Source organism: Battus philenor, unplaced genomic scaffold (assembly GCF_028537555.1).
Source record: "Battus philenor isolate CCGP_79_NKW_IND1 unplaced genomic scaffold, ilBatPhil1.0.hap1 SCAF_8, whole genome shotgun sequence".
In the NCBI taxonomy this organism is placed as follows: Eukaryota; Metazoa; Arthropoda; class Insecta; order Lepidoptera; family Papilionidae; genus Battus; species Battus philenor.
Genome location: NW_027181748.1, coordinates 8501156 through 8529046, shown reverse-complemented (window position 1 = coordinate 8529046; position 27891 = coordinate 8501156). Strand labels below are relative to the sequence as shown.

Sequence of the window (27891 nt, the reverse complement as noted above, 5' to 3'; positions counted from 1 at the left end):
AAAAAACCGAGACCATCAAAAACAAAATATGCATAGACTAATATGTTTTTTTCAATAAGAAGTATTAAAAATTACATATTGAACGTCGTATAAGTTTTTTGTTTCTATAGGAACTTATTATTATATAACAATTATTGATGATAATTTATTGGAAAAAAATGTAATTGTTCTTAAAAGTTACAAGTTAAAGATCCTTTATAAACGTAGTTGTGGTATGTAGTAAAATTATTGATGCATTCTGATAGTATTTATCCTTTTTTACACTGCATCCAATAACTTTTTTATATGATACACCCATCTGATTATGTCAATTTTTGTGTATTTTAAAAAACATTAACAACCTCTTTACTGGTATCATTTTTGACTTTAATAATCTACCAATTTTAATATACCAATATTTGGTACATGCATACTGCATTTGTAAAAGTTGTTTACCTCGTCACACTGTTGTTAGTTTTTACATTTAAACCAGCAAGTGGGTAATAAATAAAAATTATATATAACAATTAAAATATATGTTTCATTAGCTGTCGTAATTAGTGCAAAATTTTACAAATTTCCAAAAAGAAAGTGGTGCTTTGTATTTGTTATATAAAAAAAGGTAATATGAACTTTCCATTTTAACTTTATTATTTTACAGAAGTATCTAATTACAGATTTGCACAAGGAAAAAAAGAGAACTGTGTGATGTGAGTCATCGCTCCTATTCAAACAGGATTCACAATTCGTTACTGATAAATGACGTGATTGTTTCATTTTAGCTGACTTAGTAAGTTTATTATAGTTAAGATGGATAATTCCCACGAAAAAGTTATTATGACACCTAAATGTAAAACTCCTACATCAACAACAATAATAGTAGAGAGAAAAGTTGTTGATGCTGAGCCTAGTGATAAAATACATATCGCGGGCGGGGACCATACCGGGATCATAATAAATAAAGAAAAAGTGTATGGTAAGTTAATAATAATAGTTCCCATTAAATCCCGAAACAAATATGACATATAGTTTACAACTTCTCTCAATGAAAGTTTTTAATAAAACCCAATGCAATTATTATGCTCAACTAATTTTTTTTTCATAAATTATATATATTTTTTTATTTATTATATATGCAATGGTAAAAAAATATATATGCAATGTTTGAATTAATGTAAGGTTTTGAATAAATGTAAACTAATTTCATAATTCCTTATCAATAAATAATTTATTATTTCTCTCTGTACAGTTAATAATACACCCCTTCAATTTTACAGAAAATGGAGTTACTGAGCCATGTCATGCTCAACTAGAGTTTTGTGTTTATCTTGTGTCAGCTGCTACAGGATCACATACTCGTGAAGCTAGGGCCTTAAAATTTTGGTTTAAGCCTGAAGTACCTCGAGATGAATGCCCCCATGAGGCACAGAGCTTTTTTCGTGAACTTGTTAGTCCACAAGACTTTCCAAAAGGTAAGTAAATTACAATAATTTTGAGAATATATATTTTTCACTTTTAAACAAATAAATAATTGCTTAGAACTTCAAATAGAAATATTCATACTTTAATCAAATAATTTAATTTAATTAAGGACACCAACAGCAAAACATACACTAAAAAGATTTATGTATCATTGCATAAATTTGAATATGTTTGCCTATTGAAGACATATACAGAATATGCCATAATTATGCTAGGCTTTAAATGTTATTAACATTGAATAAAAAAATTATAACAAAAGGGTACTCCAAATAATAATATAACAAGACACAAACAATCAAATTGATTATAAAAACAAAAATGTGAGGCCTTTTTATACTCATATTATCGACATATTACCAAGTAATTATAGATGAAAATTAGGGATATTAATTTTACTTCTTTTGAAAAAGGGAAATTATATTTGTAGGAAGCATGGTTTTATTTAGCTTAACAATGTGTGGCAATTAAAATAAGATTTTTGCCGTATGTGGAACCATGTTGGATTGCCAATTGAATGTAGCCAAGTACTTTTGTTAAGCCTACATCCTTTCTTCTAATAATGTCCCTATATTAGTCTGCATCTGGTATTTTATAATACCATATCTCCTACACATTTCAAATTTAAGTAATAATGTAAGAAACTCAACAAGACAATAGATATTAATATTTGACAAATCATAATTGACCTATGAATCCTGTTTTGATAATTTATTATACAATATAACATTTTATAATATTCTTGACAACTTTTTTTTTTTCAGATTATGTAGGTTTCATTAAAAAAATAATGAAGTTAATGCAACATAAATATCACCAGCTAAAAGTATTGGAAGTAGAATTAAGACAGGAAGGCTATGGCCCCCCACCACAAGGTGTGTATTTTTACAGTTATCATTTGAAACTCATGTGATTTATGATAAAGAAATTAAAAATTTTAAATATTTATGTCAATGTATTTATTTACCATATATTTTAAAGACATTTATCATTATTACAAACTTAATATTTTAATTATTAAACATTCATATAACATTTTTTTTTATATTTTATGACACAGAATCAAATGGCGTTATAACGAGTAAGGGCCTTATATACAAGTATTCTAAAGGCTGTATGTATGTTAATATAAATATATAGAGCATGTAGTTTTATTTGCTTACACACTTGATAGTGATGTATTTCTAATTTTTAAATGCACATGTTATCTATACATTATCCATTTTATTATAATGTTTTTAAATGATAAATTTATGTATTAATATAATATATTGAAAATTTCATTATAAAATGCGAAACAAAAATGTTTAATTTATGTGAACATTGAATTTGAGCCAACATTTATAGTTCAGCTATAAATTTTGGCTACTATGTTACAGTATTAATTTCTTGTTTTGTACATGTAAATATATATTAGCACATCCTGATAATTAATAATAACTGTACTAACTTTTAAATTACAAACAATATTTCATTTTAGGTAAAGTATCTATTTGAAGTATATTTTATGAAATGTTTTAGAATTAAACTTAGCATTCATTATAAACAATTCATTCATTTCTTTATCTGATAACTTGTAAATAAACAATTCACATCTTGACATCTCTAATTATTTATCAAAAAATCAAATAACATATCTGCATGTTTACTGTAGAAGAATCAGATGTTATTTAGTGTTGTTACTATTTTTTTTATTGTTATTATTAATCTATGTGAATAATTTAATTTTTTAGCTTTTATTGAAGATAGTGTTTTAAATCAAACACAACATATATCAGAGCAAAGAGTTTTGGATATGATAGAAAATGCATATCCTAATCCATTAACTGTGGAAGATTTTATAACGTAAGTCAAAACCTGATTATTACATTTTCTCATGAAATTGTTAGGATGAGCCATTGGATTTTAACCTTTTTTCCCACTACATAATGTACCCGTTTCTATAATTTAAAAAATCATAAAAAGTATATTTTGGGTTCGAATCTGGTTATATAAAACAATTATTGGTGTTTAACAAAATAACAAGCTGTTATATTATGTAATTAAGGACATACTTTAATACAAAGATATTTTATAGGGTTGGAAAATGGTCTAAGGCAGACGTCAAAGATGCCTTAGAAGCTTTAGAAGAGAAGGGTTTAACCAGAGCTATGTCAGATGGTCTATATATTCGACAACACAGCATTGATACACAGGTAAAAAAATCTAAATAATGGTTATCATCCTTCAAAAATGTTTACGAAATCAAGACACCTGTAATCATGTTTAGTCAGCTATAGCAGTCTTTAATTCTTGTAATTTCTATACTGGGAAGCTTCATATAAGTCTATAACGTTTTTATACCCAAGAAACTCAAAATCAGTACCTAACGTTAACGTTAGTAGCAGGCTCTTTACCATTTTCCTCAAACGAATTTTCGAGTTTATTTTGATATAATGCCAAGAGGACGATCGACAATCTGAAGAAGCTTATGATAATCAGCAAAGTTGAGAGCAAAAAGAACACTACGGTATAAGGCGCCATACAGGTGGCCAACGGTATGGATCAATTGTGTGATATAATGCGGTGTGAGAGGTCACGACGAAAGAAAAGCATCCTCAAATATCTTTAGTTTTGAGACTCGCTACGATCGTTGGTCTCTTTCACTTGCTTGCGCGTTGTTGAAAAAGGACTATATTAATTTTGTCCAGCGAATATAGTAAAGTAAAATATATGTCCATAATAAATTTATCTCTAAATATTTAATTGCTATTACTTATTTGATTATGTTAATCATAAAATCAATGTAAAATAATATTTGTGATAGGTAGTGAAGCAAATGCCCACACTGTGTTCATCCCGGCAACCAAGCATAGCGGTCATCACTGCCCTGTACTGTGAAAAACAAGCTGTCGACGCAATGATGGATAACCAAGAGACCTATGTGCGTTATACGACTGTTGGTGAGTTTTTTTTAATAATAATTCTATGATAGTATTATCAAATTCATTGCAGTAGAGTGGTAAAGTTAGATTAGTTTAGTTATTCACTTTTTGCTACAAATTAAAAATTACACTAAATAATTATTTTCAACAATATTTTGAGTTCTCTGTTGCTTATCTTAATTATTGATTATTTGGCTTATGTTCAGGTTCACGGAATTATATAAAAAATACTTTTACCTTATTTCATAGTGTCTGTCACACCTTAGCATTCATAGCTACAATCGGCCCTTCTTCAGTCGCTCTCGATACATTAAATTATTTTGTGGCACGTATTGAGTGACGGTTCAAGCTGAGGCTACCTGACGTCATCACGATCTGATGAAATATCTATGTAAATATAACGCAAACCGCGCTTCTCGATGATGCCTCCGCTGTTTTTACGGTTTTTACAGAACTTATAAAAATGGCTGGATGATCTCTATAGTGGATTTATAAAATACAGGTACACGAAATACCCTGTCATTAATTCAATGGCTTAATTCTATTTGGAGCACGGTTGCACGGACTTATTAAGACTAGGGGCCACTCGGGCAAATCATGAACTGATGGCAGGCTGGCCGCCAGAAGTATAGGTAATAAAATTTTTTGGTTTCTCTGGTTCTGAAATAGAATACAATATTTTTCGAATGTACGAGAGTATTATTTTTGCTGTCGGCGGGCCACTAGTATTCGACCGGCAGGCCGCGGTCCGTGCATTCATGATTTGGAGCACAACAGGGACACTTGCAGGACCAATCCTGATGACGTAATGAAAACAATTACATTCTCTTACTGTGCAGTTCATAAAATGAGAGCTAATAAAATAATAGAAAAAATAGTGCAGAAAAAGTACTTACATATATATTATTTTCCGTTCTGTATACAGAAAAATAAATAGCGATGTTCATACAGTTAATACTAGAAATTTAAAAAAAAAAGTTTTATACTTTACAAAAATAGTATTACATATAAACCAAAATTTGTGAAATAATATGACTGTGTAATATTTTTTTAAGTGATAACCAATCTTGGGAATTAATTTCTCTACTATTGCATTAAGAATATTCAAAAATTGAACACAATAAAAACTGTCTTAGTTTGTTGGGGATCGTCTTAAGCACTCCCTGTGTTTGGAACCCTGGTAGTTTTAAGACGAAGGAGGTCAGTTGGAGAGCACAAACTGCTCTTATCAAATTACACTCTACTAGCTTTCTTCTCATAAAGTACAAAAATGGTAGTATTAAATCAGAGGTTTCCAGACATTTCTCAGGGACCACTTTCAATATAACATATACTTAAATTGTAGAACCCAGCTTACAAATTGTAAACCTACATTTTTTCATCATGCTGACTTAAACCTCCTTAAAGTCTGCTGTGTCCCTTGGATCACTTTGGGAGTTATTGCTGTAGATCATCTTAAGTTGATAACCATATAAATGAATCTTAAAGGCTACATTTTGTTGTCATTACCACATTGACAAAAGCAATCTGTTAGAAATTTAAAACTAAAAAGAACAATCAACTTAAAATTTGTAATATTTTTATCTTTACTGCTAATATACACGTTTTGTCCAAAATATAAGTAAACTGTTGAAAAAATTATGTTAATTACTTAGCTTTTGCTTTAAATTTGTTGCAAAAAATAGGAGTTAAGTGATTAATACATGTTTAAAATAATATTTATTAGTTACATCAATTAAATATTCATAGTCACAAAGTTTTGAAATTACATACTTGTAACATACAAACTAATAACGTATCTAATATAAGCATAGGAGTAAAATAGTTGCTTAACATAGTACACAAAATAGTTTATAACTAATACTAAAGCTGCCATCAAATAACTTATAAAAACTTCTTAAGTCATAAAATAAAATTATAAATATTGTTGAAAATACAAAATGGCATTCAATCAATACAAAAAATCAGTATTTATATTGTGATGTGGTGGGAGAGAAAACTTACAAGCTAAACTGTGTGCAAATATGTTAAACCTAAAAATTTTACATATTTGCATAAAACAATTTTTTTTCTCCTTCCTAATATAAAAATTCATGTTGAAAAACAAAGATAGAAACTTAAAAATGTCCTTATCAGACATTGTATAAATTAAACGTTGATAATAAAAAAATGCAATCTCTGTACTGAAATAACAAAAAATACTTTTAATACTATAAAGAGTATAATACTTTTATGCAAATTTAAACTCCAGTCCATCGACTTTTGCTATATCACCGCTTAAAGACAAAAATCTTATGTCATCTAAATTATGTCTCAATTTTACTTGTTCAAAATATGACTCTCCGATAAAAATTTCTAATGTGTAGCCGCTTTGTGAATTGCCATTTACTCTTACAGAAAAACCAAATTTGAAGCTTAGATCTGAAATGAATAATAAAAATCAAATTTTAATCATTGTTTCAAACAAATTTCAAATCAAGACGTTCATAAGTCTTTTAATATACAAGAAACATTACTAATCTCCTGGATCCAATAAGTGTAAATTTATTATACATTTATGTAAAGTAATAATAAAGGGAATCTATCATATCTCCTTGCTATTTTCAGAATGTACTTGTGCACATACTGGTATAAATACTTGTCTAACTGAGCACAAGTAGGTATAGTTAGTTATCCTTCTTGCTTTCCAAAAGAGTTTCCATGACAAGCTAATTTAAATAATATTCAGTTTCTATTTATAACTTGTTATAAATTTATTTAAATTATGAATCACTTCAACAAATTGTAACATGTCTTCAATATTGGACTTAGTTTCATAATAATCATGAATTAATAACTGAACTTACAGCTACTACTAATGCCATGTGTACCTGTGAAGTATATTAAAATGGTATTTTTTTATTCGTTTAAGTGGCTTTTGGTATGTCCCCTATCATGGATAGATAGGGACTAGTATAAAAGTAATATTTTTCATGAACTGACTAAACTTTCACACTCTTCTTTTATCCTTCTTTAATATCTTTCACTTGTTCCTCTGTTGTCTGTCACAACATCTTGCATTTCTTTTTTTCATACATCACATATACTATGTGCTGTTTTTTCTAAAAAAAATTGATTCACATTCTTTTACTATTTCAATTAATTCTACAATTGGATCATTTCATGGGAAATACAGATTTGTACCTTATGTGCCAATAAGGTTCATAATTATAAAAACAAAACCTTCAAAAGTGAACACAGTGCCGCCTCTTTCCAATAATTTTTGAAGATGGGCACTGTGAGCAAGCTAGTACAAGATTATAGTTGATAATTATGATAGTTCTTAAAAATAATTATTTTGAAATTGAATTAAATCCATTATTGAAGACATATCGTGTTTATATGAATTGTTTTGTAATTTAACACATTATACATAATACAGAACACAAAATTTCACTCTTAAAAAAATGCATGTTTTAGTTAAATTTCATTAGTTGTGATTTTTAATTAATTTACCTGTAAACAATTCAGTAGCCAAATAAGTCTGATAGTCTCCTGGTACTGTTTCATCATATCCATTTTCAATTACTTTTAACAACAATCGATTGGGATTAGTTGGATTAGCAGGAAATGTAGCTTCTAATTGGCAAGCAATATTTTGATAATCAGGTGACATGTTTCCAGTCAGGAAGCTTACCATCAATCTGCAATATATTTACATACCTTTTTAAATAATGTATCTAAAGTTTATAGAATCATAACATTCATATTGTTTTTTTTTTATAATAAAATGTAGTTGGATAGTTTTAATCATTAATATTGAAATATAAATACTCTCATTATTATAAAACTTAAATTTGAACTTTATGTACAACTTTTGCAAAAGTATATATTAAGAGCATTGATTGAGTACTTTTTAAAATCAAAAAATCAATACTCACGTTTTGGGATCACTCATCATGTTGCCAGCAACAGTGATTTGATCACCAACATTTAATGTTTTCGGCAAGATAAACATGATTTCGTTGCTTAACTGGGTTTGTGGCCACGGTGGAGCTCTTTGGCTGCTACCATTCAACTGAGTTGTATGTATGTCTTCATTTTGTATGCGTTGTCTGTAAAATTTTCCAATTACCACTTAAATTTCATTTCAAAAATGCTTAATGAAATTTTTGGACTTTGATGTAAAATTATTTACGAGTTTGTTGTTAATAACATTACAAAATACACTTAACGCTAACCTAAAAAAAATTTCCTTAACGTTTGTAAAAAGTATTTATAACTTAATCCTTTTTACAAAATTAATCACTGAACATTTCCGAAATATTAATTTTACCTTGTAAAAGTTGTATAAAAAACAATTATGAATTAAGTAAAAACAACATTGTTTTGAATTCATAAAATTTATACGTCACTGGAATAGATGGAGTACGTTTGACATTGACATTTAAAACTACGTCTAGGAATGTGTAAACATTATTTACCGGTTTAAAATTATTTCATGAGTGATATATTCGTTACGTGTGAAATCAATTGTTTATTTCATACCCTGCGATGCAATCCCAACATGCTTTCAGCATCTTTGAATATTTTCGAGAAAAATCGAACTATAGGAATGTGGTTTCAATAACTTGTGCTATTATAAACGAAACAGAGATTAAATCTTAAATTTGTGATGACGCAACGAGAAACACACTGTCACTACACAAACCTCCGAGTTAACAGCTAGCACGTCACTGCGCGAGAAGTTATGCTGCGAGACTTCAGTTCGTACTACCGGACTGATTGTTGTTGCCTTCACATATTACAGTTATGCCGTTTAGTGTGTGAGAAAACATGTTTTTACTAACTATACTAAAGAGTATTATATCATACATATCGATGGTTGTCGTAACATACTATATTACGTGGTTTTGATTCTTTTTTGAACACATCGTTGTGTTTAGTCAGATGTTTAGTTTAATTTATGTAATAGAGAATCTAAAACATTTTATTTTTAATATTATATTCGGAAAACTAATAGAAACAGAAAGTATATCAAAGACTCACCTAAAGAATTTAAACAGTCCGGCGCCGATTGTAGTAGATTTAATATGACTATGGAACGCTTATAAGCAGTTATTAATAAGCTTCTCAATATTAGGGTTCACTTTGATTTCTAATGGGTGAATATTTCATTTTTATATTTTGATGGTGACAGTAAAATATCATATCGATACTTATTTATTTTGATTTACAATTAGCAGAAAAAACCTAATTGTAAAACATTTCCGCCTTACGATCGCAAGTCGACTAATCAGTTCTTAGGATTTCGCTCAAGTTTCTGAATATTACTATCAGTGCAAACACTTTAGATATAAATATCGCGCGGACGCCGGTATTTCTTCAGACCAATTCGGGCGGTTTATTATCCCAGACATTTATCCCAACAGTTGAAAAATTTAAATATATTTTCACAATGTCCTGTTAGTACGTGTGTTAAATTATGATTTTTATTTTAAATCTTGTTTGTTATGTGGTATTAAAGAACTGACAAATAGAGATAACTAAAATATTTATTACGAACTCGACTAATTTTGCCTTAATGTAAAATTAGAAAAATCAAGCTATAGCTATTATTATATTATCAAAACACGAGACTAACATATTTTCCGGGCAGAGTTACCATAATGCTTTATCAACTACAATATTGTGAGCATAGAGCCTTTTTCTAAAAGTTTTGTAAGTAAAATTAAAATTTTCAATATAATTAAAAAGTGAAACTTAAAAGTGTTTCTAATGTCAATAATAACATTTTCAGTCAATATTTTAATGTACACATGGTCAATATTATAGTGGTTAACAGGTAATCATTCCAAAAAATTGTTAAATCGTAAAGTGAATAGGAACAATAGACATAAAATCAAGAAAATACTTTTACACATAGCAAACGACGTTTGTAGACTGACATTTTGCTCCCGCGCAAACGCTTCCTTAGCTCATTGAACCTAATAAGCTGTTCAGTTTCTCTTTCTCTCAATATAATCCACAGTGTTATAATCTTAAGCCTTTGCGTCTAGTCTCTCCAGGGGGCAGCTGTGTGATGAACATACTTGCATAATGGCTTCCTAATCTCGAGCTTAAAAACTGAAGAGGTTTAGTCTAAACGTATTTAGCCCGTTACAAACATCAATGAGTAAACAGTATCTCAATGACAAAGAATTATCAAGAATTTAAGTTTGTCATTAATATCAATGTGTAGAATTGTTTACTGCTTAAATTAGTTTGTTATGGAATTATGTACAATGTCAAAAAACCTGCAATTCACAGTCTTATTATTTCGCTTGTGCAACTGGCAGCCGATGGGGCCGAAAAGTTCTCCTATGGCGATTACGGGTTGTTAGACGTGGTGTAGGTAAGCCCCTCACTAAGTGGCGATCTGTGGGGAGGCCTATGCTTCACAGCCTATGTCGTGGGTGTTTATTATTAACGTGGTAAACATAGTCAAATTTAATCATAAAGAATTTGTTAAATAGTTTTGATAAAATTTTACTAACTCCCCTCGCATTCATATCCGACGAGACAGTATATAAATACGTGCGATAGAAAGTTGTTATTGGTTGATCAGAGTTAGGAGCTAATTATTAAATTAAGACCTTATTACTGTTAGCTGCCTGACACTAGCAACTTGAAATAAATACAACGAAACAAAAATTGTGCTTATGAAGGTCTGACCTTGAAATTGAGTCGTAGAAGCATATCTTTATACGGAACCCGAAATGATCGCGAGAAATATTTGTTCGCATATACAAAAGATTGAATTCGTTTAACCTGTATTATTAGCCCAAAAAGATACAGATTACATCGGTGTGGAAACGCCCACTTTAACGGCCTTGTCAGGGTCACGAACATTGAATGATGTCGTATTGTATTGTCTTATAGGTGACTATCTATCTATGCGAAACATTCAATAAAAATATATTGCTAAGCGTAAAACTAGAGGACTGTTCGACCAATTGAGCAATTTCTTTTTTTTATATTTTCGATAATGTGAGACAACGCTGGTGAGAGAAACGGTGAAAAAAATATTTTAATGAATTTTTTTCCATACGAACCACACAATAAATTAGAACACCCGTTCCTCCTCTTTATCAAAAAAGCCGCGTTAGGAACTAATGGAAATAAAGTCAAATATTATTGAAATCTTGCAATGTGTAGAAATAGATAACGTATTTTTGAAAGCAATCGTTTTTTTTTTATTAACATTAAATTATTAGAGTTTATAAGACTGCGATAAGACAATATTTTTTGACAGAACGAAGTCTGTAAAAGCAGCTAGTACGGCAGGTGTCAAATGTGACAAGTTAAAATTTTTATTTCTGTTTAATTATAGTAACTTTGTATTTTGTCGGAAAATAAATTCTGTATAGATTCTTTAATATCGTTAACCTATATAAATTTTATACGAATTCTCGGTGAAAGCCGAAAATGTTGAAATGTTATGAAAAAAAAAAAACAATTGATGTTTAATGTTAGTAAGCACTGGGTATTTCGTTCAGTCAGCGGTCCGATTGTCATTCTGAACATTTATTTTCTTCTGTAGATTACAAAAGTTTAAAAAAGTGTCAAGGGAGGGACGTATTACGATGAAAATACTTATACTAGGATTAAAGATAAAAATCATTTTACTTCTACTAAGTTTTTTCACACACCCTCTATCTGAGACGAGTCTCCTTATAATAAAAGATAAATAAAATAAAATTGTTTCGTAACATTTTCTACCTGAAAATTATGTCCTTTGCATATTATCATAACACGATTGTTTTAATACTGACACACCTGTTACACTTGTTCTCACTTTATTAAATTCAATTACGTTTTAATTAATGATAACGTGTTGTTCTTAATAATATAAACTATAAATAGTATAAATGCGTTTTTTCCAGTACGTGAAAGAACAATGAAAATGAATTGCTTATAATAATGTCCACTTAGTCATACAACGCTTGAAACTTCGCGATTACATATCTTGTACGTAAAGTAAATACAAGTCGAAAATACCTGTAGATAAAAAACGACAAGGAGTTGTCTTTTGTAGGAATAAACCTTGCATACTATGTTCATAGTAAACGCTGTATAGTATAGTTTAAACGATTTCGATCCGATTAGCTATAGAGGTCAATGGTTGGCAGAGTGGTCTAGGTAGATCCCAGGGCTCGAGGAGAGTTTCAACGTGGGTCTATGATGTCGTGACAAAAAAATCGTGAACGAGGGTTTCCAAAAATTTATCTGCTTTCAATAGTAAAGGATAAAAAAATCGCATATTCCATATTCTGTACGTGTCGAGACATGCAAAAGTTAACTGCCGTCCGTAACGTTTGCTCAGGGGGGCCACCGAAACCAGCTAAATTTAGAAAGTGGTCCACTAGAAAAAATCAGTTCAAAATCAGTTTTAGACATTTTTGTATTTGTACTGGCTGAAAGTATTGTCTTATTTAATCGCAATAGAAAAAATTATTAAATAAGACCCACAGAGCGAGCCTTATTTATTGATGTAATGTCTTAACAATAAACAACGATTATTTATAAAATTAAGATTTCTGCTTTGCGCACTGCAGAGTTTATACTAATTATGTGCATTTTCATTGTATATCTATGTAACACGATTTTTTTGGTATGATTACATATTGACGTCCAATGTTTGACTTCTAGTTATAAACACAGCACATGGGTTAGTATTCTTATATATCATATTATATTATATATCATACTATATTATTATATGTGCAAGCTTATCAGGGGATGACCCGTATTTCATAGACTCGATTCAGCGAGTAAGTTGATTGGAAGATTGTGTAAACATCGGATATCCTGTCCGAGAAGAACAAATGAACAACTCGAGGAGCATCATCAGCATCATCATCATGATGACTGCTATAGTTCTAACTTCAGATTCGAGAAAAACAGCTCTCACCTGGCTCTCACTTAGACTTGAGGAAAATCGCTTTCCGTTAGAATTATCCCAAAAATCGACTCTATACAATAAATAACAAAACTTGACTTTTAGCGATCATGTTTAAGTTTACTGTGTAGATTGTACACAAAAAAAAGTTGTGGTTACTAATTTCCTCCCAATTTTCATTTTTATATATATGAAAACTTTTCGGTGGTTTACAATTTATATAAAAAAAAACTATAGATTTGTTTAAGCTTTTTTAAGGTTTGCGCTTACTGCAACACATTTAAAAATTAATTTTTGTTTGTATAGATTTGTAGACTTCGCGAGTGACTACAGAATGAATCTTACACAAACTATTTTCACGGATTTTGCGTAAATACTGTAATTCTTTTTTATACGAACTACACTCAAGCAGTTAAAACGTTCCCAGGGATCGACCTCGGAATTTGCATCCAATTCTCTAAATTAAGTCTTTTTGTAGCAGGGCTAAAGCCAGGACTGACTGCAGCCTTTTTACGCTCTTATCTACATCCATACCTGTGCCTTAAACAAAAGAGACGCACATTTGTTATATTTTAAAATACCACGCGTCTTACAGATTGTATTATATTTTCTAATGATCGTTCCGTGACGTTCAAAATAATGGTACATGTGAACACGCTAACAATATTCTGTCTAAATCTTATACCTATAAGATATATAGTTTGAAAATATCTATTTTATTATGAATGCCTCTACAACACAACCATTGCGGGTGAAATTTCGTAAAATCCATTCTTAGGTAACCTTTACTTTGCGGAATTTTAGTTCTTCCATGCCTTATCGTTTTAATGATATCACAATGAATCGGTATGTATAAGAGATGTCTTACAGCTTTTATTTATTTTTATATATACGTCTCATGTTTTTTTATAAAAAAAAGACCAGGCAAGCTGTTTTCTTCGTGATAAGTGATGGTGCTTCGGTACCACAATATTTCGTAAAGCAAGACCTTGCGTATCATTACATTTGCGGCCATTACCTTGAGACTTAGGATGGTACGTCTATTAGCCTAATAATTACATTAACGATGGCGCCATCAAACCGTATGCGCCATATTTGGCGGACATGGGCGCGAGTGTCAGACAAGAGGCCAAATAACAAAAAAAAAGTTTTAAGTTTAAAAAAATATATATATTTAACAATTTATAAATCCCATAAGTTTTAACGTGAAAATTTTAAAGCATACAGTCAATAAACAAGGTGCCTGGGGGCAGTTTTAGGTTTTTAAAAACATTGGATGTGTTGTAGTGCAGATTTTATTATTTATATAACAAATATGAGAAATAAAAACAAAATATTTTAGCTGACGTATGTTGAAGTCGTGTGAAAATTATTGGTTATTTTTTTTGATACACCAGAATATTTTTTAAATTTCAAATCACTATTTTTTTAGTATTTATTTATTTAGCTGCAACACCAGCAACGACATGTATATTATTAACAATTAATCGTATTATTAATGAATATTTTCTTAAAAATGTAGGGAAAATAAATCATGATTCTTCTATAAGCAGGGCCTAATTTGTGAGTGAGTGTGTGAATTAGTATTCTCATGTCAATATGCCAAAGAACACACGGCATTAACGGTTACTATTGTATATTCAATGCCATCTAAGATATAACGTTCACGATTTATTCATATACTTAACGCGTATGACATTATGGAAATAAATATTTTGTAATATTATTACATTCTCCTGATTATGATTAAAGTTATTGTTATTAAAACTACTACTAATATTAAAATTTGAAATTAAATTAAATTATGATTGAATTAAAATTGCAAGTAAACAAACACACTTAATTTAAACAGTTCAATCGTCGAAGGATTTATTTTCATAATAAATCAACTATTTTGATAAATATTTTTCGCTTCTGTTTATTCTGTTGAGTTTAAGACACTAGAAAAACAATTGTTCTTTTGTTTTTGTTTATTAAGGTGATTTGTTTTTGTGTGTACGTTCGACTTGAAAGGTCGCGTACGTTGAATGTTGAAGACGCTCAGACTTGTCCTCTTTAAACTAAAGAGCTTATATGTATGCTCGATTGACGTCGGCTCCATCTCTTATAGTAGGTATTCTAACAAATTATAAGGACGCAAGGAAATGCTAATATCGTTCCGAGCGTTGCCTATGAGAGCCAAGTCATTACCCTTGTTTTTCTATTTGGATTAAGGGGAGTGTAAATACTATTCTTCTATTTCAGGCGAGTCCAACGTGTATACTCTAGGAACAATTGGCTCCCATCGCGTAGTGACCACAAAGTTGCCTTCAGTGGGTCGCACCAGAGAAGCGATGACTGCGGCTGGCAATACCACTACACGACTGCTCGGAATATTCCAGAAGGTTTGTTTATTAAGATAATATCCGTTTAAACGCTCGTAAGCTTTAATGTTTGTTTAGGCAGTTACATTGTCAAACATGTGTTGGTTAGTGGTTCGCTAATATATCTGTTTAATTTACGCCCATTCATTTTTTTTATTTATTTCAATAAATATTCATTATTTCTCTTTATGATAACACATATCTTAGTCTTGAATCTTTAGTTATTTTCGGGCCAATAGTTGTTCAGTTACAGCTGTTCAAATTGCTCGTACATGCCTCACCGTGCACCAATACGTCATGTCTCAATACGAATTATTGTCTACTTTTTGTAAAAAGCTTCATAGTAACATTAATTAAAGACGTAAATTAAAAATATTAATGAAACGCATTATTTTAATAGTTTATTATTGTTCGTAAAATCGTTATGATGATGAACAAAATGTTTAAAATTGAAATTAGTATAATATACGAACGTTTGAGGTATTACTTTAGTGTATGTATGTAGAGAATGTTAACGAATAATTTTGGGCACAACCTTTACACAATCGTATGGTGTATAAGAACTTTATGAATCGTTATTTAATTTTTTAAGTATTGAAAAATGACAGCAATTTTGGTTTAAGGGATATGAAATGTGAACATCCACTTTACTCGCTTTTTGATTCATCATGACGAAATAACAAGATTGTATGACAGACAGTTTTCAACATTACGATTTATGAGCACATATTATAAAACGATTATTAATAAAACGATTATGAATCAACGTCCATCAACATTAAAAATGTAACTTGATCAAGTTATTTTATATTTATTTATGTGTTATCACGTCCCACTGCAAACCAGTAAGGCTTTTTTTATATTACTAATTATTGTAAATGTGTTTATTTCGTTATATTCAAAATTGAATACCTGTAAGATATCTTTTGCTCTCTAACATTTTTACATCTGGTCTCCCAATAGCCTATAAAACTGCAACTTCTTTCGCTATAAAAGATTGTAGCCAAGGTTTATTTGAGTATTTTTAAAATTCTTGCACATAATTCTATTAATATTCATTCGGATCAGAAAATGTATCGTAATTCTTTTTAAGAATTCAAAAATAAATTTTTGTTGCCCTATTTTTATGTAAAAATCCACATAGCGATACAGTAATAAATCATAAGAAATGTTTATTCAACACTTTACAAAGATTAAGATTTTAGGTAACAATGAGTAAAGTAGCTTATTATGAAAGAATATTTATATATTTTTTCATATAATAGTTGCTTTGTGAACGAATTCAATGAACAAAGCAGCCTAGCATTTATGATCACAATATCTGCCCTTGACTTCGTTCTATTTTCTATTCGTTTGTAAATATGGCGGGTTTAAGCGCCATATCTTATTTAGGCGTTTAACCTAATAGTTTAAATAGACATTGATCAATACTCGTAGTGTTTTGAACCGCGTACTCGACATAAATATTAATTCAACATGACCCAATGTTCTAAAATAACCATGTAATCGGATACCCGAAGCGGCCAAATGTAACAGCCGCTACATTATTTTGAAGTCTGCAATACATTCCTTCGAAATATATATATAAGATATTGCCAGTTTCTACACTAATAATTTTAAAATACAATTTATATCCACTGATAATTTATGTGCGACTAAAAGTTATAGATGATGCGTTCAATACTCAATCTGAACAGTTTGAAGCGGTTAACGTAAATTATTTGGCAAGATAATGAACGTTTAATTATTTTAGGATTAGCTCAATGACGACTTTAGTTGTACTACGCACTTTATATTTGTTTATTAATAATTTGAAATTAATATAGATCTTCAACTTTTATATTAATGTTTAATATTATAGAATTAATATGTTTGTTACTTAAATTGAAACTATTATCCTATATTATTATTATAATTTCATTTTAATTTTTCCCTATATGTGTAATTATTTCTTTCGGACGCTGTCCAATATCCAAGAGAATTCCTCCTCCAAGTTTGGATAAAGTGATAATTCATATAGCTTATCCAATTTTATTCTAATATGGTAAATTCATTACTACCATATCACATAACAGAAGGTATCTAAACACAATACTATTTCTGGCGTTCAATCTTATAATAATTTTATACGGAGCTGTCTGTGTTTATGGTATCTTTTCGTAGTCTATTTTAATCAAATGGAATGCGCAAGTATATATGTTCAATTTGAAATGTAACCGTATTTAAAACTTTTGGGCTAGTACAAACTAATTATTCCAGTTCTCTACATTCAACTAAAAAATTTCTTCGGTACAGGATGACTTTTACTATATAGGACGCATTTGTATATCCCCAACTGACACACACAATATAAATACCAGAAGAAGAAACTAATTATGTTAGCAAATCTTCCTATAGGAAATTATACGCTTTTATAAAAGGATTTCTGAAAGTAGTAAGAACATTCGTGTTACTACATTATAAATGGTCTCGTGGAAGATAAGCAGCACACCTTGGGAATAATGATGTACTCGTTCGACTCCAAGCTGTTCAAATGTTTATTAAATAGTGATACAATATTTATTTTTAAAATTACATGCCCTTCTGAAATTCTTTCGCCTCTTCTTATAGGACTGAGACTTTTCATTCGAACAGGTGGCAAACGTAACTATACATCAACAAGTTTCTTGGTTTTAAATCTAGAGTTAAAAGTTGATTATAAAATAAATTCTTTATAGCAACCAATACTTTATTTAAATGTGTGGAAATTGGTTTGTTGATTCATTTAAATAGTTGATAGTATAACTTATACATAAAATGTTTAAATTTCATTTAAAAAGTGTCACCTGTCCAGTTTCTTGTTGATTCTTCTCAATAGATTAGTATTTTAAATCAATGGTACCTTACTGCTTATAATATTAAAATAATTAATGTTTCAAAAGTACGTGTAAATGGCTCCTTGAATAAAGATATTTTGAATATTGAATAGAGAATTTTTTAATTTGAAAGTAGCAAATGTTATTCTCCAGGTAGAATATGTGTTTCTGGTTGGTGTGGGTGGAGGTGTTCCTCACTACACTGACTATTCACGGCACGTACGTCTTGGCGATGTCGTCGTGTCGACACCGGCGCCTGATTTAAAAGATAAGTACGTTTTTCTTTTCTTTTTTTACTATAACAATACGTCGTAAAAATTAAATTTTGCTGTTACATAAAACATTCATACTAGATAGAAGCATTGTTGGGTTTTCTTATACAACTTTTTTCTCATTATTAGTCGGGCAATAGCAACTGATTATTCGAGGTTTGGCCTTTTCGAACACTCTTATATCGAAATGCTAAGCGAGTACTGTACTGAGAGTGTATTAGTCCGAGCCGAGGCTTTCCCGGGAGCCCTCGGGCTTCCTTACCTTAAAAAAATATCTTAGGTTAGGCGCCCTCTGCGACCAGAGGCTTCGAATCCGCCGAATTTGTGAATGTCATTTGGGCAGCGGTGAAAGTATAAAAAAAAATATTTGTCATGTAGAATTCTAATAGCTTTGCGTAATGCAAGGTGTGTACATTGCCGTATTGCGTATATTTGAACTCTACTAACTAGTACTAACGGTTTATCTAAATATAGCTTCGGCATGTAAATCAGTTCCCCGACGTTTATTGCCCAGTATACGGTAATGGTTCGATGCCTGTGTTATTTGATTTGATGAGTCATTTATTTCAAGTAGTGCCCGCCCTTTGCATATTTATAGAAATCTTTTTCAGACGTTATAAACTGGAATGGTTTGAATTCGTCCGTCATTTAGGTTCAAATTCACATTGCAATTAATTAGATCCTACGCAACTACCACAATCAAATTCAGCGACTGAGTGACCTTTGAGGTTAAATTATCAATTATATTATATGTACTTCACTTGAGACTGCTAACACAATAAGACTGACTTTTTAAAGGTTTTTTTTTTGTATCTATGCCGAAAAGTCTCTGGATATGGGAAGCGCAAGTCATCATGGCGATCGTTGAGGGAGGCGTATGTCTTACAGTGGTCGTCTATTGGGTGACATGATGATGATAATAATGTTGTTAGTCGGGAGGCTTTTACATCTTTGTCAGATATCAGGGTACGCAGGCTATACTACATCAAAACTAATGATCAATGAGCAAAGTATTAAACGATGTAATGGCGAGCATCATATAAACAGTGTGACTGTTGAGCGTGATGGTCGCGTAGTTAGATTATATGTTAATATGTTCAGCAAGATCTACTCGGCTGTGAAGCCCGAAGGTGGAATACGAATCTTACAGACGAACCCCGCTAGGAGTGTGCCTCTACACTCGTGGTATGCGTTATTTATAGTTCGTGACGACAGACGGAAATAGTAATATATCAGTTCACTACACCATTGTTTTATTAATTTGATAGGATTGACATCCCGCCAACCTCTAAGTTACCCAAGCGGACGTTCTATAATGTTACTCGGTTCAAGGACCACAGAGACGAAACAAAGCTTGTAATCTCTCACAGTTGCTATTATCAAATAATGAGGTTCTTACGTCATTTTTCTTAATCGACTAAGCGTAATTGCAAACAAAGGCGAATAAAATATAATAAAGAATAACTTTCATTTTCATGGTTTATTTTCAGGTATGTATACATTTTTTGTGAAAAAGCGGAACGCAACGATAAGGGCGGTTGGGACTATGAAGTAAAACCTTACAAGCCAATTAACTTCCTACTGCAAGACATTGCTCAGCGTCTCCTAAGCACTCAAGCAGCTTGGAGTGTCTACGTCAATGAGGGTAAGTCGTATTCGCTATTTGTTAAAATTCTTAAAACTGATTTATATATTAAATGCATGTATACTGTTTTGTGTGCTAGCAGCTATATAATCCATTCTTGGTAAATTCTTACATGCTAAGATAAATATTATTTTTAGCCATTTTAACACTATAAGATCTAATGTTTGAAAACATGCATTTTTACTTAATAATTAATACCCTCATAAACCCTGTCAACGTCCCCTTGCGTGTAGAATTTTATAAAATCCGTTTTTTGCTAACTTCTCCTCGAGAAGAGCATTCCAAGAAAATTTCAAGTCTCTTAGAATGAATCAGTATATAGGCGGGAATCGCATGACTACTGTAGTACATTTAGTGAAACAAGCTGTTTAATTTAAGTGATATATGTCGAATAATAAGAATCGCTTATAATTTTGATACGTCAATTATAAACTTTCTTTAGAGACAACTTGTGTTACAAAATACCAACATATAGGGTGATTGGTAAATGCTTTAAAAGGGTGCACGTATGTCCTGTCAATTGTATATACACAGATAAATTTTCAGGCGAAAGTTTTAAATACTAATAATTTTCATAACATTCAAATTCGAACTCAAAATATCTTTATCCAAGTAAGCATTTACACCCACTTTTGAATGTCGAATATTTTATTATTACAAGTTTGGTGCATTATAATTACAAGTATACATTATTATATCAACCAGACACTCTTGAACACTATAAGATTTATTTAATAATACACACTGTATTTAAAACTAACAAAAACATGGTCTTAGATATCTTTTAGGAACTTTGTTATATATGAGTAAATTCAGATCGTTGAAGGATTTGTTAACTTTTTATAGGCGATATTTAGGCGTTAAAAGTTTATTTTAATTTCTTGTATTAATCGTGTGTCTGTCACTATTTTACACAAGTATTTAAATTTTGGCGCGCAAATATTGTTATTATAAATATGTACTGTGGAGATAGCGTTAGAATACCAATTTATTAAAAACATATTTGAGAGATTATCTAGCTTTTGAGTTATAAATAGCCGCACAGTATTTATTTTGTCAAATAAAATAACCTATTCCCCAAGGGCTGCAGCGTTTGCGAGGAGTGCCTGGGCGTTGGGAGCCGCCGGAAGACGCCACCGACCGCCTCAGTGTAGACGTTGGTGATGGTGTGTTCATTGAGGTATCACATCCCGCACCGCAAGGGGAACTAAGGTAATAATTTTGTTTAATATAATTGACTAAGATGCCACAAGCCGGTAGACGAGGCGTCGGTAGGATCCCACTAAGTGGACCGATGACATAATCAAGATCGGGGAAGTTGTTGAATGAAGGCATCGCAAAAACAAACATTTATTCTTTCGCATAGACTTTCGAAAGATTAGACATCATATAAAGTTAATTCAAAGATGTGTTACTACTGCCAAGTTCGAAATGTTGAATTTATCGAGAAGAACCTGCGAAGAAACTCGATAGTTACTCTTTTAACGTTAATTAAAAAATACTGCTATAAACCTTCTTATTTGTTGCGTAAAAACCAGCATGAATCTAATCCCAGGAATTATCTTCTGTATACATTTTAATACTGTACATCTAATCTAATCTGCATTTTAATACAATACCGTAATAGTAGTGGCCGCCTATCGGCTGACGTAATGATGAGCTATATACTCATCCCGTTTTAAGACCTACAGCAAATAACACTGTGCTTTACATTGAAGTCATAAAAGGATGCTATGTTAATATTGTTTACATCAGTCGCGGGCGCGTGCACTGTGCACCGGTGGCCGGCGGGCGCGCAGTGGCGGGCACGGGCGAAGCGCGAGCGGCTTTTGCAGCCCAAGCGCGCGCCCGCGCTTACGACTGCGAACTCGACGCCGTGCTCGATAGCGTCATTGGTAACTGCAAGGACTGCTTCATATCCATCAGAGGTACTGCTCGCATATTTTTAATTATTAAATTTCATATTGTATTAGATTTAATTAAAAAGTCAAATGTACGAAACCATAGACAGTAAAAATAAAACGATTCGATCTTCTTTGTTTAACCCGTGAAAGCGTAAAATAGCATTACAAAAATCCTATTCCTCACACGCATAGATTATAGTAACAAAGTAACTAATTTCTTATTAATATGATAATGATAATGAAAAATTAGAGTAATAATTTTTAAAGTAACTCGAGAAGCAAAACCTCAACTGGGTGGCTCACTCATAAAAATGTAGTACAATTTAGTAGTTACATCCTGTCTAAACCACATCTGCCCCTATAAACTTGAAACATACTTTTATTTGACGTCAGACAGTCACCGCAATGGTATTTATCTTGGAATCCCCCGTCGGACAAATAACATCTTTGTAAAAAATTTAGAAAAGGTAAATAACATAGAACTAAATACATTACATAACTTTAACGACGTTTGTTTATGTCGACACAAAAAACTATATCGACTAGCGCCATTATTCCATGTAAATTATTTTTTGGCCAACTTTCATTTTAAAATAACAAATCTTAATATTTTTTTCTAAGTTATTTTAGTTTTCGGTCTTTCCATTTTGTGACTAATATGTTTTCATACGACCATAAAATCCTGGTTATAAAATTTTACTTTTTGAAGTGATAATTTATTTAGCGGCTTTAAGCGCTTTTGGTATCTAAACAAAAGTTGTGTTTATATATATATACATTACATTTATGGTTATGTTTGCTTAGTTTCGAAATACGTACAATAATGTACCGTATTATTAGGTATGTTAGTGAAAGAGATAAAATTCTGACTCAATTTGTTGTCTCAGACATGAATTCAGTCTATAGGTCATGGGAAGAATGCCAGGAAGACCTGTGTTTCTCTCTAGTATAATATAATAACATCTTCTAACTTAAAGTCAGTAAAGGTTCCAAATAAGTACTAATATGAGAAGAGCACGCAACAAACTCGCATGGGTTTTTTATATCGCAGTCACTTTCACAACATTATTACTAAGTTAACCTATAGCTTTAGAGCAATTAATTTCCAAGCTTTATTATCACTTATAAATTCTTATATACTCTTATAAGAGTTTTAAAGTTTTTTTAGTTTTTTTAGCTCATTTTGATAATAGGTTCTATCAATATATCAAAAATGACTCAAATAATGTGATTATAGCTAATACTTGTCACTTTCAGTGGCAGCCTTAATAAAATGCATTTATCGATTGTAATAATGTACGTATTGTTAACAGGTATTTCAGACTACCGTGATGGTACCCGGGGCAAGGAATGGCAGGCTCATGCTGCTCTAGCCGCAGCTGCTGTTATGAAAGCTATCATAGTAGCTATGGAGCCTCCTACCGATTAAAATCTGGAATATTAGATATGAGCACTACAGAAGAGAGGTATTGCACCATGTAGGTTAAAGTAAACACTGAAATAATCAAAATGGCACTACTCGTTTTTTTAACACTTTTTCTCTTTGTATTTCGTGTAGCTATAATCTGTAGTTGATCGAACTGTCAAACGATTAAAGTTGTGTTCATTTAAAAAAAAGAGTTAAAAATGCACATGGAGAGATTCTCTTTTAAAATTTGATGTGTGTTTTTGATGATAACACATATGAAAGATACATTTTGGATATAGATATAATTTATCATTAATAGTGAAAACTTTGGTAATTATTCAATAAAAAAGGTAATAAAGTAAAAGAATAGTTTTTTGACTGATGTAATTAAGGTCATTCTGTTGTAAGCCTAAGCCGTAGTTTTTGAGCCCACGAGCTAAGTTGCCCTATTGTTTTAAATTAAGCGCCTTTTGCGCTTCCCTCAAACCTTTTGAAGCTGTTAATATCTCCAGGCAAACAACATTCGCATCTGTCAATGACAAAAAAAATCTTGTCAATGTGTTTAATTCTGTTAATGTGAAGTAATTAAAATTATGCACTCAATTGTGTCGCTAAGAGCGCATACTTCTTCAAAATATATGAAAAAAGTCAAATTTTGGACATTATTAAAAACATTTTATTATCTGTGCAAAACATCAAATTGTCTCTAAAAATATGTCAACATTAAATGGTATATCACGTATATATCAAGACTAACTACATCTCGTTAAAATGAGAAGTTAAAATTTAATTTAAAATTTATTATCGGCTTTTAAAAAGATCACCCCATAGTTTATTCAAATAATGATTGAAATAACCTGATAACTTAATCCTTTAAGAGACATGACCTAATGGCAAATTTTATTCAAACAATACAACGGCCTAAATTTAAAACCTTTGTTTAAATTCAGGAAGTTCTTCAGTAAACTTGAAGTAACATGATATTTTACAATATTTACAAATATACTTGAATACAATAATTTAAATGTGGGCCCAATATTGTTAACTTTAACTTTTTAAACGTATTGATTATAACTTATTTATTTAAATCGTAGTTAGGACATTAGAAACATATAATGTAGGATCACTTGCCTTATAAACGGCTGTATCGTATTTGTTATCAAATGTTCATCATAATAAGATTTATTTACACAAAGTAGTTCATAGTAAAATGTAATAAAAATGTTATAGTGAGAAACCTTTTAAATATATAGGACATTGAAAACCTTTTTTGTATAATTTGCTTTGTTGCTGTTGTGGTTTATACTGCTAATTATATATGTGTTGTGTTTTTTATAAAATATATATATGCATCTTAACTTTTAGCTACTTTTCATCATAGTCAAAGTACGGGCTCAAATCTGTCTTCCTTTGAACAATATACACATAGCTATGGTTCCATTGTTTTTATTTTTAAATAGGTTATGTGTTTCAATTAATTAATTAATTATAAATGGCAAATTATATGTCAGTTATTATGTTATTATCCACATAGATTCATTTAAAGTGACCACTTATGGATGTTGTGGGAAGAATGAAATAATTTAATATAAACTAAAATCACATTAAACTTCTTTATAGTGGCATCTTTTAACTTAAACCTGTGAATATTCCAAACATACTTTAATCTGAAAAGAGCCCACAACAAACTGAGACGGGTTTTTTTGTTGTTGTCACTTTTACAATATCCTTAATAAAGAAGTACAGAAATATATGTAAAGTTAAAAAAACCATTTATATTGTGAAATGATTTTTAGCAAGTTTTTGTTTAATAAATCTCTTAAAATTTTATATGTTACCTCAGATATATTACAAGGTAATGTATTGTAATACAATACACTATTGCCTCCAAAAGAGTTACTAATTTTATGAATCTACCTTGCCATATTTGTACTTGGGAACCACTTTTATAAATCCTTCTTGAATAATACCAGCTGTGTTCTTTAAGTATATGTAGGTAAATCTAAATTGATATCGAAGGGTAAAAGCTAAATACATTTTTGTTTATTATAGGTAAATAGAGATTTTTGTAAGGTCACTTAACATGTGTGCTTGTCGGTCGGTTAAACTATTGTTATAAAATATTTGTGAACAAAATGTTACTAAGGCTAAAATTTTTGAAGGAATTGATTATATACAACTTTTTTCTTTATTAAATTTTGACTAACTTTTATGCTGCACAATGCAGTAAACTAAATTGTTACTATAAAATTTAATGTTGTAGCGCTACCGGAACCGCTATACCGCGCGATAGGTCCGACCTTAGGTCGTTCGCTCCGTTCTTTCAGTCTCATGTTCTTTTTTTTTGGCCCCCACCTCGCCGTACTTCCTTAAAGCGCGGTAAAGCGACTCTGGTAGCACTATAGTAGAGTTAATTTTTAAAATTACTGCGGTTTTTCCAATGGAACTTGTGGTCATCGAAAAAAGTTACCAAATACATTTGGTTTATGGACCAAATAAAAACATTTATACACCAGATTTGTTATATTGTAGTAGGCCATATTATAACAACTATATTATTTGTTTATTTAGGATGTAAAATATTTTTTTGTATTTATCTTCTAATTTTCCAGTTGTTGAGACACAATAAGGGAATGAATGAATGTTATATTATAAGAGCTTATAAAGCCATTTCAACTTTAAAAATATTTATTAATAATTAACTATTTACTGCCATTTGTGGCCATTTGTAATTTTTCATACCAAAGTTAATATTTGCGCGATTCAATCAAGAAAATCTAGTCGCTTGAAGATGTATAATTAGTATCCTATTTGCGACTGATAACTGTTCACAAATACGCATTTTATTCATTAAAATGATTCGTTTATATTTTTAAAACCAACATTTAGTTGTCAATCATAAACTTACAAATTTAAAATAATTTCAATGTAAAAATATATCATGTAACAGGTTTTAATGTCGCTGCATATGTTGTATTTATTATTACAAGGGAAACCCTTTTAAACGAATTATGCATAAACCTATAGTTTCTTTAACTGCTTTTATTAATATTAAGCTTTGTTTGTAATTGCACAACTGTATTACTTATTCTATTTATATTATGTTGCGAGTTGTTTAAATTAAATAAATCTCCATATATACCATACAATTGTTTTATTACATTTATAAAAAAATAACAGAATCACAGGATGATTGGTTATAGGTGTAAAAACTTTAAAGGAGTAAATGTAAAGCTTATTTGTTGTCAATTAATGTATGTCTCTATTCGAAAATCAAAGGTTCGGACAATATCGCACTCGTCTCAGTCCTCTACCGCTGGGCTACCACCGCTCAATATAAACTACAGTACCTGGCAATAAATATTGCACATCGAACAATTTCGGCTTTGTAGAGCATTATCTCTGTCCCACGCACTGTTTGTATTTCGTGTGACAGAGATAACGCTCTACGAAGCTGATATTAATATATAGCTACTTCCGCTATGTTCCCCGTGGAGGTATGAAACACGTGTCGAGTGATTTAACGGTGGTAGTTGTGTAATACGCATTGTTTGCCGCATTAAAGTTACTTGGCTATTTATACACCTGCGGTAATATCAAGAAAAGTTTCTGAAGTCGCGCGGCACATCATTAATAGTCCTGTTCTACTTCAGTTGCTCCAAGACCGACGTCTGTCAACATGACGATTATTTTGGCAGAAATCGTGAGTTAGCAAATGACCGGTAAAATATAAAGGTTTAAGTGGGGGCAAAAAGCAAGTATTGCGATGAAACTGATTTTGTTAATGTTATTAGACACACAAACGTTGCACGCGATCGCAAAATGGCCCTTCTAATGAAAACAGTTATCGACTAATATCCCTATGGCAGAAAAGAACAGAAATCTCTCGCACCCCGAATGCGAATTCAACTACCAATGAAAATCAACCTGTTATTGCTTCCGCACTTGCGGTGTCCCTCCTATCAGTCTAAAAATTTACTTCACAGTAATTTTATAATTTGCTAATCAAAAGAAACAATCAACTATCACAATTTGGCTTTGGTCTTTCCGTTTCGATTGCTTGTGGTTTAGGCTAAAGACTCACTCAAGTTAATTTATTTAACGGCAACTTAATGATGCTTTAATTAAGAAATAACTTTTAA

At 30.8% G+C, this 27891-nt stretch overlaps 2 protein-coding genes across 6 annotated transcripts; one reads left to right on the top strand and one right to left on the bottom strand.

Annotated features, from left to right (window-relative positions):
- Positions 1–414: 414 nt before the first annotated feature.
- Positions 415–26852, top strand: LOC137931513 (uncharacterized). 5 transcript variants are annotated; one of them, XM_068774930.1, is made up of 13 exons: positions 415–475; positions 644–955; positions 1257–1451; positions 2223–2333; positions 3192–3303; positions 3536–3653; positions 4265–4400; positions 15547–15686; positions 18674–18792; positions 20283–20437; positions 21520–21649; positions 22193–22365; positions 23655–26852. In XM_068774930.1, the coding sequence occupies exons 2-13, from the start codon at positions 790–792 to the stop codon at positions 23768–23770; spliced, it is 1671 nt and encodes a 556-aa protein (XP_068631031.1). In that variant the 5' UTR covers positions 415–475; positions 644–789; the 3' UTR covers positions 23771–26852. The 5 variants fall into 5 exon arrangements, with proteins under 5 accessions (XP_068631031.1, XP_068631033.1, XP_068631032.1 ...); XM_068774932.1 differs by having other exon boundaries at positions 445–475; positions 657–955; XM_068774931.1 differs by having other exon boundaries at positions 447–479; positions 657–955.
- On the bottom strand, positions 6217–9079 carry LOC137931515 (uncharacterized). Its single transcript, XM_068774934.1, has 4 exons — positions 8910–9079; positions 8303–8476; positions 7878–8065; positions 6217–6803 (listed from the first exon to the last, which is right to left on the bottom strand). Exons 1-4 carry the CDS (start codon positions 8939–8941, stop codon positions 6613–6615), a joined length of 585 nt encoding a protein of 194 aa, XP_068631035.1. The 5' UTR covers positions 8942–9079; the 3' UTR covers positions 6217–6612.
- Positions 26853–27891: the final 1039 nt, after the last annotated feature.

Excerpts from the sequence above, each read along its gene's own strand:
- LOC137931513 (XM_068774930.1), top strand. The coding sequence starts at position 790 with ATGGATAATTCCCACGAAAAAGTTATTATGACACCTAAATGTAAAACT. Across the intron at positions 956-1,256 it reads AAATAAAGAAAAAGTGTATG|AAAATGGAGTTACTGAGCCA; the intron begins GTAAGTTAATAA and ends TCAATTTTACAG. Across the intron at positions 15,687-18,673 it reads TGCTCGGAATATTCCAGAAG|GTAGAATATGTGTTTCTGGT; the intron begins GTTTGTTTATTA and ends GTTATTCTCCAG.
- LOC137931515 (XM_068774934.1), bottom strand. The coding sequence starts at position 8,941 with ATGCTGAAAGCATGTTGGGATTGCATCGCAGG. Across the intron at positions 8,066-8,302 it reads ATGATGAGTGATCCCAAAAC|ATTGATGGTAAGCTTCCTGA; the intron begins GTGAGTATTGAT and ends AATATATTGCAG. Across the intron at positions 6,804-7,877 it reads GGCTACTGAATTGTTTACAG|ATCTAAGCTTCAAATTTGGT; the intron begins GTAAATTAATTA and ends TATTCATTTCAG.